Below are 14,625 nucleotides of genomic sequence, written 5' to 3'. Positions count from 1 at the left end.
CCCTTGCTGCTGTTACGACCCTTGATCGAGCATGAAGGGAACCCAGGACTTAGAATCGCCACTTTCTCCGTGATGATTCTAGGTTGAAATACTGGAGAGAAGCTCTAAGCCATAGTACCTATTTTCAACATCTTCCTCCTGAGAAAATGCTCTCGGTCTGAGCGGTTTGCGGGCTTTGGTAATTCTAGGGGCCTTCTCGGCCAATGTGTACATAGATATTACGTCGATCGCTGCATAAAACCTTCGAGGTTTGCTATGAGACGACTATATGTGATTACGCCTATCCAATTTTCACTTTCGGGTTCAGATCCCAATCACTTAACCATCGATTTACCCACTCTGCCCTCACAGGTCCTGCCTCCCTTAGAGTACGGCTGGCCTTTTGGGTCTGTTCAGTTAGGTATTTCGGTCTTGCTGCCAAAGTTTCGTCTCGTCTCAATAGTAGACTCCTGTAGAAAGGCAGGATCTTGGCCGCAGGTTTTGCCGCTGTATCGATATCCCCATCAGACTCAGTGCTTGAGCCTAATAGCTCGATCCACTCCGCCAACGGAACTACCTTGTCGATTGCAAGGAAGTGTTGCACAACGGGCAAAATGTCTTGCTGCCAGGTTACAACCGCACGGTTAATCAGATGGTAAACGCGTGAAGTCAAATGGCTGTCACCTCCCTCTGAGTACCTTTGGCGTTCGATTTCCTCGTTGTCGAATTGCAAGAGCTCGATGACAATATTGGCCAGCACGTTCACAGGAATCCAGTCAATGTCTTCCATGCGACCAAGAGTGGCAGGTAAAGCTTGCACCGTGTTCGAACTGATTATTAGACTTGGGAACCATTCTTGGGCGTTCCAAACCTCCAATTTGACTTGATTCCCCGCAATATCCATATTCGGCACCGGACCAGCAATTTGGCCAACACGAAGGCTCGTGGTGGGTATGCGGCCTCGCGAGGACGCCGTCGCGGCATTAAGGACGCGTTCTGCAATGTATTTAGACTCGCCGTACCCCATGTGCGACGGCATAGAATTGTCTTGGATTATTTTCTCCGGAACTGATTGCTCGAGTCCCCCAGATGTTACCAAAGATAGGCTGGATACAAAGACAATGTGTGCACCCTTGGAAAAGCTTGAACTGAAATCTGTAAATCGACGGATGCTGGCAATGTGGTTTTTCTCAAAGGACGAGACTGACAGGTTGAAATTGACTGGCCAAGCGTTTAGGATCACATGTGTGACCGACTGAAGTAGGTACTGGTACGAGTTTTCCTCGAGACCCAGGCGAGGTGCCCCCAGGTTTGTTGTCCGAAGAAATTGAACACGCCCAGGATATGTGATCCAAGTGATCCCGTTGAACCCGTCAAGATGACAGTCCAAGACTTCTTCCCAACAACACTGTTGGCCTCACTTGTGGTATTTGGGGAGGTTTGGCGCTCCAGGCTATTTCCAAGAATCGCGGGTTGATAGTCCCAACCATGTGTCCATCTGTCAATCATCTCTTGAATCCGATTCTCTCGATTATCGGTTTCGTTACCATTTCGATCTTTTTGTGGAGCAGTTGTCTGATCCGCAATATGAGCCTGGACAATTTCGTTCAGTGCTTGCGACAAAGAGTCGATCGTGGGATTATTATAGATGATCTTTGAAGTTATTTCGGCGATTTGGCTGAGATTCGGAGTACGAAGGAATGGTTTCTTGGGTGACGAAAAGAGTATCAAGGGCTTCGTAAGTTGTCCGTGTTTGGGAGAAGTCTTATTTGCAGCGTTGATGGTGGACCAAATGGCTTGCAACAAGTCCCCTTTTTCTTTCTCCTTATCAACATCTATGCCTCCGACTTCCACGATCAGGGCCGGTTGAAATCGTCCTTGTCCAACGACCAGTGCACCAGTGATAGCTGGGTGCGCCTTTGCGATTTGTGACTCGATGTCGACGGGATTTAACTTTTCACCGTTGGACAGCACAATCACATCGTCAGCCCTGCCGCAAGTACGCCACAAATACGGCTTGTGAGGATACTGCGTGTAAATATCTCTTGTTGGCCACTCGGTGAGCTGGGGGAAGAGCTCAAAAACCGGCTGGATTCCAGGAACATTAACGTCGATCTTCCTGATGAAATGAGGACAACTTTTCTGACGCGTGAGTAAAGTGTCACCGCAGTATTTGCTAAGCGGTCCGGAGCCGAACTGTACCAATTTCAGGCTGGAAAGGGTGTCGAAATATTCAGGAAAACCCAGCATCTCCTCGACCAGAAAGGGAGGGATGACAGTCCCGTCGCACTTTCCATGGCGCAGAACCCCGTCAACGACTGAGGCACTCAATGGAACAGCGGGAGGTTGGAACACCATCACTATGTCGTGGTAAAGTGACTTCAGCAGACCCAACAAGACTCCGCCGGCCTGCACTTCGCCGGATGGTTAGCAGAACCGAACCTGTTAGTTGTACTGGGAGTACATGGTGAAAATTTGTTTGGGAGATGGGGTCCTTAATGACAAGGGGACTCAACATGAAAAAGAGGCATAGCAAGAAATAATCTGCAATCGCCGTCGAATGGCTTGCGAGTAAGAACATCCAACTCGTCCTCTTTCGGGTAGTGCTGGACCACATCTTCATGGAAACGGTATCCCTGGGTTAGAGGGATCAGCTTGGGCAGACCGGTTGTGCTAACTCACGGGTCAGCTACTCGTAACTCGCAGCTGCGCTCAAAATAGTCTCAGCTAGCATATTTCACAAACCTTGACGTATGAAGCATAACCAAGGGCTCCCACCTTGCTTCTTTGAGCGTCTTCTTGTACGAGAATGGTGGCGTCAGCTCATCTTTCAATAGTTCAGTCTGTCCCGGAACAACGGTCAACATGTCGTTCCAGCTCTCTGACCGGCCACTGTTCGTATTCAAGGTTCTGGGTGGTCTATTCTCCACCAATGCCTCCACTTTCGCCTTTATCTCTGTTGCGCAAAGCCACTTATGACAATCTGCCTCTTTCATGACAGCATATTGTGCCTCGTCGCTGTTCCTTGGTGAGATAAATAACATCTCTTGCCTGTCAGGATCACGATATCTCCGTTTCAAGCATCACCTGGCTTGATTCAACTTACCTGAAAACCAGCCTTGATGGATGCAAGAGTAAAAACGATATACCTTGAGTCGGGAGGCCTCAGGTATGCTAGAGGCTCAAATGGTCGAAGTCTGCTCGGCCCAATGACATTGTGCATCCACCATGCTGCCCTGTCAATGGCGCAGTTAAACCGCCGGTACGAGATGTCTTCATAGCCGGCACCGGTCGTTTGAGAACTGATGGGTATAGATCCCCATATCTTATTTGGTTCCATTGATGCCCGATCGGAGACTAGATTTGGGAGAAGTCTCGGCAAGGGAAGACTGGCGACTTCTGCTTCGAGGGTGGCCGCAGGAACAGCGTCTTGCGCCATTGCGTTGATGTTCGCCAAGTTATGTGATAGTGGCTATTGTGCTTAATCAGGCCTAACCGGTTTGGCTGAGCACAGTCCGTTTGGATAAGAGCAATAGAGTATCGTATCGCCATCTGGTGGCCCCAGAGGAAGAGCACATTACAGGACAGAAATATAATGCTCATGCAACTTCATTTCCGCTGAACAGTTTTTTTCCGAATCAAATTTCCGACGATACACCCTACAGCTACTGCCTGGAAATCTTTGATGATGAGTCTTCGGGATTGATGCAAATTCACTGTCGCCAATGCGCCTGTTCGGATCCTAGAAGAGAGCACTTCTGACATGAAGAATTTGGTATACCTAGCGGTTAGGCTTCGAAGATGGTTATATCACCTGCTCTAGCAAAGATTGACCACGGGTGAAGGTACCTCGGTGCTCAGGAGGTTGGCCTAGGATTGACGTAATCATCCTAACTTCCCGACCCTGAGCTTCGCAGCATTTTGTTTGATATCGGGGACGTGGTCATGCCAGTTGCAGCGCAAACCCCCCATCTTGGGAAATAAGATTAGGCCTCTATGTTGTGTGTGAGATGGATCGAGTGTCAGGACAGCAAGGTCGCCACCATAATCGCCGTTGCCAGACGCGGCCGCTTTCGTTGCCAGCGCCATCAACGTTATTCACATCAATCATCACCATTGATCAGGAGCAGGATGATGCCGCCATGGAATTTTCAGGGATGACCGTTACGACACAGGCTAATGTCTATACAAACAGGCAGAGTCTCACCGAAGAGACAGATAGAGAGACATAACATGCTAGATAGACCAATGTTATCTCTTTGCGCAATCAACTTGATAGTTCTTAGTCTTACATCCGAGATGCAAGGCCTCGGGCTGCCCGAGATAGATTAGGCCGCCAGCTTAGAACAATGCTTTCTGACATTTACCTCTAAGTTTATCTCCATAAATAATTCAAAGACGTTACCAAGTAAGGGAGAGCACGAAATATCTTGCTGGTAGTCACAAGCATGCTGCTCAGGGCCAAAGGGGGAATTCACACATTCTACTGAGACAATTTCTGAGCATAATATTAGTTTCAACCGCGGAATGTCATTGGGCTGAGGATGATATCTTTCTTGAAGACTAGTAGGCTCCTGTCCTACCGCCCTCAACTGTAATAGGCATCCCTTCCTTCTCCCTGTTGTCGTTGAATCTTTCATTCTACAGAACTGTTGAAAGAATGTGTGCACACACCCACACTTAGACTTCAACAGACTTAATGCCTGATACACCCCATGCAAGGTGGCGATGGCGCTTTGCCTTGACCAAGGAGAATGAAGAAAAGGGGAATGGGGACGGGGTGGAGGGTGCGAGAGTTGGTGAAGAGGTAAGTCTTTGAACTCCAGGATTTTAGCAGGTATCCGTTGTCAAATCATCATTTCCATCGCTCAGCTCCCATCCCGCATGTAATCGCTGCACGACCTTGCGGTCCAGATGTTGCGCCTTCAGTCGAGACCATTCAGAGTCCGTTCGACCACTCCAACGCCATTTCATCAATTCTGCAGCGGGCAACACTATTTTGGTGAAAGATATCTCTCGCTCTGTCTTATATCGGGGCCAAGGGGAATCTGCCGACAACATGACGCACTTCGGATTCGTCAAAGGGCAGAATCACGACATGACATGCTTCCGAGTCCGCAAATTGCCCTTGCCACCGTCTATCCTGCCTGCCTAGGCTCCATTGTCTTCCCATTCGTGGCGCTTGTGTCCGTTTTCCACAAGGGAATTAGTTTGCAGAATAAAACTTCCATGCGCTCAAAAAGGGGAGGGGGAACGGGGGAAGGCCGATTGGGGCGTCTGTCCCCGCAAGGCTGAAGAATGGCAAGGGGCGCCATCAGCGCCGAATAAGCCAGTGCATAAGCCACTGGGCTAGTACCCTGTGCCTTCACAGCCTCTTTTTTTTTTTATCTATATAATGCTTTCGCGCTCGGATCCTTCTTCCCCTCGAACGCGAGAACAATTTAATCCGTTTCAAGGTGAGCCTTCTCCACGCAACCAACCAAAGCTAAGGCCAGAGCTCCTCTCCCTTCTCAACAGGAACACACTAGCTCACTCACCTACCCGCTCACCAAGGCACTCGAATCAATCAAGCAAGTACATGATAACGATATCCTCGATATCAAAACCAAAATCAACATCTCCGGAACATAGAATTGATTGAGCATTGCCACAACCCGAAGGAGAGCCAAACCCCACGGAAGCCCATGTCGACGACGACAACGACAACAACGACAACAATGACACTAACAACCATCCAGCGCGTCTTCGCCCAAGTCCACTCGCCGACGAGCCTGACATTCCCAGAAACCGTCGCATCGCTGCTCAAGCTGGGCGTGACGCGGTACCACGTAGACTACATCGCGCGCACCACGACGACGTACATGCCCAGGCCAGCCTCCAACTCGGCATCCGACTCGACATCTCCCTCGACAGCCACCTCGACAGATCAAACTCCCATTGCGACCGAGCAAATCGCCATGCCCGCGCCGGCCGTAAATGCCGACACGGCATGGGACGCGGCGGGACTGGCGCGGGCCATCAGGCGCGTGCAGGGCCGCGAGACCGTCTACGCCGAGTTTGCGCGCGAGTGCGTCGACGCCGGCGTCGCGGGGTACATCGCGTGCCTGGCGGGCAAGAGGGTCCTGTATTATGGCCTAAACGGCGACGTGCACATCGAGTGGTTCCCAGGTGCGGAACCAAGGGGCCACAAGTAAAAAAAAGAGGAAAAGATGGAGGGTTCCATTCATGGGCTATGGCAACGACGATATTGGCGCGAGTCGTGGATGACGTCTAATCGATTTGGGAGGAGCTTTAAATACCGATACGAGACGGATTCGTTTCGATTTCAACATCCAGAAAACCGACCTAGACTGCCGTGAGAAATATGAGCTCTTCCACTTCATGCCTTGGTTACAGGACTTTTTTCCTTATAATGAATGAGCTTAAGTCAGCCAGCATTCCATGTCACATCAATATTAACAAGTTTTTCGGTCTTGCCGTGTATTATTCCTAACTATATATGACCGCAATTGGACCTCTTTCTTTGAGTCTCACGGCGATGAAGCTATTCAAGAGGGGCTCGTTCGGCTAAGGCCAAGACACTCGGCCATACCGTAGAAGATGTCAATGCTGTTAAAGACACCAGAAAACAACTCTGTGCAAGGTCCGCGCGTGAAGACGGGGACATCAGTGAGGGAGTGCACGCCTTGATCAGCCTAGAACAAAAATATGAGTAAGTGGTACTCGGAACTGTCACGGACCAAGTAAAGTGCGTGAAAAGACAAACTTACTGAAACAGGAAGCGATCCGTTGATAATGAACCCGGTAACAGCATCGACATAATTGACGAAAAAGTCCTCGTTGGAGAAGCCCGTGATGTTGATGGCCGGCACACGAGGGCCCTTCTTATTGACCTGATAGTCCTCGCGATTGTCAGGGAAGGCGGCAACGCCCGAGTATAGCGTATATCGAGGATCCCAATTAGCCGGGAAGTTGACCCCGGGGCCGTAAACGAGGTTCTGGTCGCTGCCGATTGGAGCAGATCGATTAGCAAGGACATACTGACTGAGGCCGGAATTCTGGTAGGTGCCGATAGCGCCACGCTTCTCACGCGATTCTTTCTGGGTGTCTAAGTAATGAGTATCGACAGAGCCCATAACGTCGAAACCATGACCGTGGTCAGCGGTCACGAGGACGAGGGTGTTTTCCAGCTCACCGGCGTCTCGAAGCCAGGAGATCGTTGCCTTGATCGTGTCGTCCAGTTCTAGGAGTTCACCGAGAGCGCGGTCATAGTCGAGCACATGCATCATTTTGTCGATACTGGCGGCCTCGGACATGATGAAGAAGCCTTTATCTCCGTGGCGGGTTTGGAGGACTTCGAGGGCCTTGAGAGTCATTTCTTTGAGGCCAGGTTGATCCGTAGCAGCAGCCTTGGAGCCGTCCGGAGCAGTGCTAGACTTGTTCAGATTTTCTGGGTAGACATTGCGATCTAGCCACTTGGCCATGTTGCTGACGGAGAAAATTCCAAGCTGCTTACTTGAGTTATCAGCGGCCTGAAGTGCCGTATTGTTTAAAACAACGGTGTAGTTCTGACTGGCGAACTCTTGATAGTAGTCTTTCCCCTGGAAGGAGCCTTTGCCAGGATAGAATTGCTCAGCACCGCCGCCAAAGAGGACATCAGGGCCCGTCCAGTTGGTCCAGGTATAGTTTGTAATGCCTCTGAGAAAAGAGTCAATGACTGCTCCGTATTGACCTCGATCTCGTGTGTGGGCAGTCAAGGCGGCAGGAGTTGCATCGGCAATGAAAGCGGTGGAGACAATCCCCACACCGCCGCCTCGAAGGCGGTGGAAAAGCTCAGCGATGCTTTCGATCTTTGGGTCGTCGAACTTGTTCGGAGAGCTATCAGCATAGACACCCAATGCGTTCACAGTGGATTTATGGCCAGAGTAGAGAGCGGTTGCAGAGTTGGCGCTATCCGTGATGAAGCTGTCGATTGAGTGTGTCATTTGGTGACCCAGCATGGGAAACTGGTCCATGGCCATCTTGGTCTGGTACTTGCCGTTGATGGATTGGTGGCCGATAAGGCGCGCAGCTGTAGCATTGCTTTAGTGTCGAACTTATGCTATGGAGATTTTCAGGCTCACCAGTAATCATGTTGGTGGTCATGCCGTCTCCGATGAACATCACAACATTCTTGGCCCTTTGACGGGGAGAAATATCCCGGACCGTCCAGTTGGCAACCGTCGTCTGAGAGCCATTGCGATACGTTAAGGTTGCAATATACTGACCCGGTTCATACAGAGCAACATTTCGCCATGCCTTTGACGCAACTCTGACCTGGGATGGAGTCTTGGCGGCATGAGCAAACAGGTCCTCATACCAAGTAAAATTCCAAGTCTCGAGTTTTGGTTCTGGAAGATTGAAAAAGGCTGAGACCGGTTGAGCATTCCCGCCCTCACGCTCGATGCTCAGAGTGAACTGACAATCCCTGTTAGCCGGAGCTGAGAATGACGGAGCCTTACAAGAAACCTAAGAAGGCAATAGAAACTCACACTGGGATCGGGAGTGGTGTAGCCCTTAATCGCTTCGCTTCCGTTCAAAGGAGCGTGCACTTCGGCTCTGATATCAAAATGTTGGCCCGGGAGGAAATCCGCTTGGTCGGGTGGAATAATGCAGCCTAAAGTTGGACATGTTCCGAGCCTCTGGAAGGATTGAGCAGCACAGTGAGCGCAGAAGGCGCCAATTGCCAAGACGGCCTCTAGACCAAGCTGGATTCTCATCTTCGGTATCTGCAAAGTATCCCGGGTTGAATATTTGCGGAGCTTCCCTGAGGAAGATCAAAAATTCTGAACCAGCTGTAGGACCTTACAGCTTTTGTACTTTTTCCAAGTCGGCAGCTCAACCCGCCATCCACGAGCCACGAGCTCTTTGCGTATGTCGTATGGACCGAAGGATCTATGGGAACCCATTGCAAACTCCCTCCTCTGCCTCGTGGTAACCCTAAGCTTCACGCTGGCCGCACGGCATGGCGTAGCTTGCATTGATATCAACCTGCTTTGGGCAGGCGGAATCGATGCCAAGACAATGGGAGGAATGCCAAGCAACGGGGAGGACCAAGGAAGGTCAACAGCCATTGAAAGCCCCCACGTGTTTGGGTGCAGAGCGGGACAAGCAAAAGCTTTGATGCTGGTCAGGGTTGCAGACGAAGGCCGCCAAGATCAAGTGCTCATGAGCGTCCCCGCCCTGTCTCGCTATCGTGTGAATGCGTGGTAACACATACCTTCGCTATTGGAGAGCCTACTGTTCATTCTGCAGACCAAGTCGCGGCTACCCGAGGTAACGGGAGAGCCAGATCTGTTGGAGGCTGGTCGAGAGTCAAAAAAAAGAAAACAAAACACGGCCCTGCCATTATGCTAGCAGCTCTAGAATGTAGGCTCAAAATTGAAGGTGATTTTGCAATAACACTTACTGCCGGGTGAAACTAGAGCACCGACTGCGGCGAGCTGAGGCCTAACCGAGCCTCTGAGCATTCTGATCCTTTATCCGAACACCAGGCCTGATCATTCAGAGGAATCTGGGAAGAGTAGTGGTCCATTGATACAAGAATGAAACCTATTCGGTGTTGGACTGACTGCTTGGAGCTCGGTGGTGAATGGTAAGAGGGAGCCGGATAAGGCATGCCGGTTTGTGAGGTTTGAAGCACCGAGACCAGGACTGCAGATGTCCAGCGCGGAAGCGTCAATTCGGTTGGCTCTTCCGAATGTCCCGGATATTCACACAAGGTTTATGGCCCGTATTTCTGGTGCTAATGACTTGGTCCGTGATCTCCATCGGTGATGCAAGGCACCAGATTGAAGCGCGAAACGCCTCCCCTTTGAAAAGGGGAATCCAGCTTATCGACATGGCGTCTGTGTCACCTGACATTCACGCATGTGGTGATTTCTTAAGCTCCCGAAGCAAAGGGGAGATGTACTTACACTGTAGCGCGGCGTCGACAGGACCGTGGATTTAGAAGTCGCGCACAAGTCCATCTTCTGCAGAATGGCAGTACTAGTTGTGTCTGAAGACGACCCACATTATGTATGAGGCTCGACGGGCCGCATTGATTTCTGGGTTCCTGCTGGCATCATCTTACGATCGAAGCACGTCACACAAGCGACCCTTGGCTCCCGTGTTTGATGGTTCTCCGTCGACAAATAGAATCAGACTGGTACATGTTCGACCTGCAAGGCTGAGCACGACTGCTTCTCGAAGCAGTCGTGATTCTCCGGCTCAGAAGGTTGTCCCACGTTTCCGGGACCGATCGCATCTCAAAATTGTTCAGAAATATGGCGACATGATCGGAATGTCTGGGCGGTCATCCCGCATACCGCACTTTACATGTCCATCTCGCGGTAGAGAGGTGCTGACATGCTAATCACGTTATTCACCTGTCCAATTTTGTCCAAAATTCCCCCGATCCCATCATTTTCGCGTGCTGAGGAGTCGGCCGCATGCCACGAGGGTCATGAACTGCTGTGACGTGTCGATTAGGTGGGATCGCATTTGAGTTTTATCAGAGGGCAGCAATTGGATACAGAAAGTCCGCGATAGCAGAGTCCGATGAAAAGTTCGCGAGGCCACTGGCAGCTAAGATTGGCTTCGGAGCTGATGCGCAGCAAGGGTAAGAGATGCGGGCGGGATACGAGCAGTGCGGAGATTTAGCCCGCTGCCCTAGTCACCCACGTTAGATGCCGTGATCGCTCAAGAGCGGGAAGGATGTAAGAAAAGGACCAGGCCTTGTATGCAGGTAATCGGATTCCAGTGAATGTGTGTGGCTCGGCGACTCAGCTGTTCAGCTCACATCAGAACCAGGCAATCCATGAGCCGCAGCTGCCGCGGGCGAGATCAGGTGTGTACATAATAGTCAGATACGAGGAGGACCCATCAAGAAGAAGCGAGAGAGCTTTGTGAGGCGGCGAGGAGTTGGTGGTGCTGGTGGCCAATAGCCAGCGCGGTAAATCGAGGGCAACCAAGAGAATTCAATACTGAGTCAGTGACAAGGCACCGACTCCCGCATCTCCATCACCACCATCAGTTTCCCCTCTTGCCCTCCCTTTCCAAGGCCATCCCTCGGCCCCCCTCTCTTCCTGCGTCTTCCTCGTCCTTCCTATCAGCAATTCTTTTTTTTTCCCTTTCCCAACCACATGTCATCCTGCGAGAGCAAGCTACATCCAGACACAGCTAGCCACAAAGAGGACGGCAACGATGATCCTACCTATATACACATGGCCGTTAATGCGCACTTATCTCCTTTCGTCGATCCTCACCCCCCTCATCCGCAGGCCTGGCCCCGGACCATCCATCCGCGCCCTCCATCCACATGTGATTGATTGGAGTGGCACTTGGTCCCTCCATTGTCGTGGCGATGGCATGCAGCATTCATATGCTAGTTGCTCTTGTCTGTGAGCTTGTTTTGGCGCGCTGTCCTATGTGTGTTTCAAACCTTCTGTTGTGTATGGCGACCGATTCGCCTTCGCATGCGCCATGGCTCCAGTCCGACATAGCTTCGATGGCATGCTTTGCATTCTGAATGGCGCACATTCCAGGAGCTGACTTGATAAAGCGCGCCACTTACCTGCAGCATGCATCTCCTACAACCTAGTCAGGGTGACAAAACAGCATCCGCCCAATGAGCCGAGAAACATGACCGGTCCCAGCCCTGCTGAGCGCAGCTCACTGTTGTCCGGCCCCAAAAAGAACAAATGGCTCCTAGAGTCCGACTTCTCTGCTCTTCAAGCCTTTCTTGCTGTTGTCCGTCGTCGTTGCTGGGTTTTGCTCATAATGTTACTCTCGTCGTTCATTTTCTTTGCTTGCCTGGCCTGGTCTTTGGCCGCTCCACAGCACAAGCGTCAGGCAAGCGGTCCAGTCATTGGTACAAACTTTCAAGATCCCTCGGTGGTCCAATTGAGGGATGGGAGCTATATTGCCTATGCGGGAGTCAATGGAAACCCTGCGGGGATTAATGTCTTGATCGCAACTTCTCCAGATTTTTCTAGCTGGACCGTTCATTCAGGCTACGATGCCTTACCGAATCTCCCTTCGTGGGCAGCCTCGCCTCCGCACGTATGGGCTCCAGACGTGACTCAGCTGGTGAGCATTCGAACCCCTGCTTGGTAACCAGAATTTTCTGATGAAACATCACAGGACAATGGCAACTTCGTGCTATACTACTCCGTAACCATGGCTGAATCTCCAGCGAAGCACTGTGTTGCGGCAGCAACAGCTCCAAATCCAGAGGGACCCTTCACGCCCGTCCAGACGCCCCTGTTCTGTGATCTAACGGCTGGCGGGGCCATCGATGCAGATGGCTTCAACGACCCTGCAACCCACCGGCAATATGTCATCTACAAAGTCGATGGCAACTCGATTGGCAACGGTGGCGCATGTTCAAATTCTGTCAACCCTATCGCACCCACGCCTCTCAATCTCCAAGAGGTCAATCCTGACGATGGGTATTCTTTAATTGGTGGCACAACCACTGTTTTACTTAATGACCCAGATGATGGGCCCAACATTGAAGCGCCTTCATTGACTTATGATGCCTCTTCGCGGACCTATATTCTCCTGTACAGCTCCAAATGCTTCACAACTGCCCCATATAACATCAGATACGCCACCAGCAACACTGTCTACGGTCCTTACACCAAGCAGGCAAATCCATTCCTGGCCACTGGAGGCACATCTGCTAGCGTTTACATCCCTGGAGGCGTAGACATCACCAAGGACGGCAAACTGGCAGTTTTTCACGGTGATGTGAACATGGGCTGGTTTGCAGGCGACGGCACCCCGCGAGTGCGAGCGATGTACGCCGTTGAGCTTTCCTTTGGAAACGGGGCTGTTAGTCCGGGTGCATTATACTGAAAGAAAAAAAAAAGCATCTGGTCCGTATTTCACCACAGCTGCTGTGCCGGGAAAACCGGAGATGTTTACGTTCAAGGGGAACGATACGAACGACGTAAAACGGAGGCATACGATCTGGTCAGTGTGAAGGATCTGTACAAAAATGCATTCCTTACAAGTTTGACTTCGATCGGTTTACATAGAATTGCACCTGATTCTTCTTGATGCAGAGAGGGAGAGAGCGGAAGGGGAGAAGCGTGAGAAAAGGGGGTTTGGGGCCGATGACAAAAAGGAGGTTACAGCCTGGTGGTGAGTTTGCCAGTATGCCGTACTTTTCAACGACTTTGATTTGAACGTGACATTAGCGGACCTAGATATTTAGTTTACTTTAATAAAACTTCCTCTTTCTTGCCCGCTCGTCTCGGTTTCTTTATTCCTGTTCTCTTCTCCTCACCATTCATTCCTCGTCAAGCCTCTTGACAAGCTCCTCCCAGCTCCTCCTCCCCCTCTCCGCCCAGTGTTCTGGCCCGCTCCCTTCGCGCTCCATGTCGCGGTGGAAGACCTCCATGCTCACCCACCCGTCCGTCCAGCCGCTGTCCTTCAACCACGTCCTTGCGACGTCCAGGACGGGCAGGTACGCGCCGCGGGCGCGCTCGAGCGGGAACAGGCGGCCGTAGCGGCACCACGAGTGCACGCCGTCCTGGTGCTCGCTGTAGGCGGCGTGGCCCGGCAGGATTGGCGGCGCAAGTCTCTCGGCATCGCTGAGCTGGACGTAGACGATGGGCGTCTGCGCCGTAGAGGACACCGTGGTAGCGGGGTCGGTGAATCTTGCACGGAAGGTCTCGAGCGACATGCGCAGCGCGGCATCGCCGCCCGGCCGTCTGCCAGTCGGTGACCGCGGGTCTGCCCACAGCCGTGCCAGGACGTGGTATGTGTCCAGACAGAGGCCGAAGTTGGGGCGCGCGACACGCTCGACGACCCTCAGCGATTCCTCCCAGTCGGCGACGTGCGTGGCCCACCCGAGAGCCTCGTAGGCGAACTTGACAGGAAGGCCAGCGATAGCGGTGGACTCTTGCCGTAGCCCGAGATCCGCGAGCGCCTGCAGGTCGGCCACGACGGTGTCTATGTCGCCGACCGCGTCCTTGTCGTCGTTGCTGGGCACCTGAATGACGTCCGTGCCCAAGCCGTCAGCCATGGCGATCCATTCTCGCGCGATCTGCAGCCTTTCCTCCAGACTCCTTGTGGGATGGCCCTCGAAGTTGTCAAACGAGCCCAGGCAGACAATCTCCAGGTTGCGCTGGGCGCAGAGACGCTTGATGTCCTCGGCCGCTTGGACCCTCGTGATTCCGTGGGTGGTAGCGTAGCCGTCTAGATCGGTGATGAACATCTCTACCCCCTGGAACCCGGCGGCGGCGGCTGCGGCGAGTTTCCTCTCCAGAGTGTGCGAGGCGTGCCAGCCCAGGGAGATCGTTGAGATCGCGAGCCTGTGATTCATGTTGCTGTGTAGAGATCTCAAGTCGATGGGCCCCGGTGTCTACGGTCCGTCTTCGAGGAACAGGTCAACACTGGGATGATCCTGCTCTCCTCTGAAGAATCAGTACAAATCAAAAGGGGTCGGGAGAAATATCTCGACTTACCGTACGAGATTGTCAGTGCCCAAGATGTTGAGATGTTGGATGAGAACTACTACAGAAGGCACTCGGCCCGCCTAGGCAAAGTCTCCGTACGTCTGTACTACCAGACGCCATCATTGTAGACATGATCCGTATTCGGCCATGGCAACAC

At 52.0% G+C, this 14,625-nt stretch overlaps 5 protein-coding genes across 5 annotated transcripts; 2 read left to right on the top strand and 3 right to left on the bottom strand.

Annotated features, from left to right (window-relative positions):
- Positions 1-280: 280 nt before the first annotated feature.
- On the bottom strand, positions 281-3,418 carry A1O5_07208 (uncharacterized protein; the record flags this gene model as incomplete). The annotated part of the gene is made up of 5 exons (XM_007747797.1): positions 281-1,200; positions 1,254-2,388; positions 2,496-2,652; positions 2,725-3,023; positions 3,086-3,418. 5 exons carry the CDS (start codon positions 3,416-3,418, stop codon positions 281-283), a joined length of 2,844 nt encoding a protein of 947 aa, XP_007745987.1.
- Positions 3,419-5,696: 2,278 nt separating this feature from the next.
- A1O5_07207 (uncharacterized protein) lies at positions 5,697-6,173 on the top strand (the record flags this gene model as incomplete). The annotated part of the gene is made up of 1 exon (XM_007747796.1): positions 5,697-6,173. One exon carries the CDS (start codon positions 5,697-5,699, stop codon positions 6,171-6,173), a length of 477 nt encoding a protein of 158 aa, XP_007745986.1.
- A 354-nt stretch (positions 6,174-6,527) lies between these two features.
- On the bottom strand, positions 6,528-8,738 carry A1O5_07206 (uncharacterized protein; the record flags this gene model as incomplete). The annotated part of the gene is made up of 4 exons (XM_007747795.1): positions 6,528-6,674; positions 6,750-8,050; positions 8,103-8,436; positions 8,511-8,738. The coding sequence occupies 4 exons, from the start codon at positions 8,736-8,738 to the stop codon at positions 6,528-6,530; spliced, it is 2,010 nt and encodes a 669-aa protein (XP_007745985.1).
- A 2,905-nt stretch (positions 8,739-11,643) lies between these two features.
- Positions 11,644-12,861, top strand: A1O5_07205 (uncharacterized protein; the record flags this gene model as incomplete). The annotated part of the gene is made up of 2 exons (XM_007747794.1): positions 11,644-12,090; positions 12,145-12,861. 2 exons carry the CDS (start codon positions 11,644-11,646, stop codon positions 12,859-12,861), a joined length of 1,164 nt encoding a protein of 387 aa, XP_007745984.1.
- A 436-nt stretch (positions 12,862-13,297) lies between these two features.
- Positions 13,298-14,335, bottom strand: A1O5_07204 (uncharacterized protein; the record flags this gene model as incomplete). Its single annotated transcript, XM_007747793.1, has 1 exon — positions 13,298-14,335. The coding sequence occupies one exon, from the start codon at positions 14,333-14,335 to the stop codon at positions 13,298-13,300; it is 1,038 nt and encodes a 345-aa protein (XP_007745983.1).
- Between the last annotated feature and the right edge of the window lie 290 nt (positions 14,336-14,625).

Source organism: Cladophialophora psammophila, assembly GCF_000585535.1.
Source record: "Cladophialophora psammophila CBS 110553 chromosome Unknown aczJe-supercont1.10, whole genome shotgun sequence".
Taxonomy (NCBI): Eukaryota; Fungi; Ascomycota; class Eurotiomycetes; order Chaetothyriales; family Herpotrichiellaceae; genus Cladophialophora; species Cladophialophora psammophila.
This window is presented reverse-complemented; position numbering and strand designations above follow the sequence as displayed.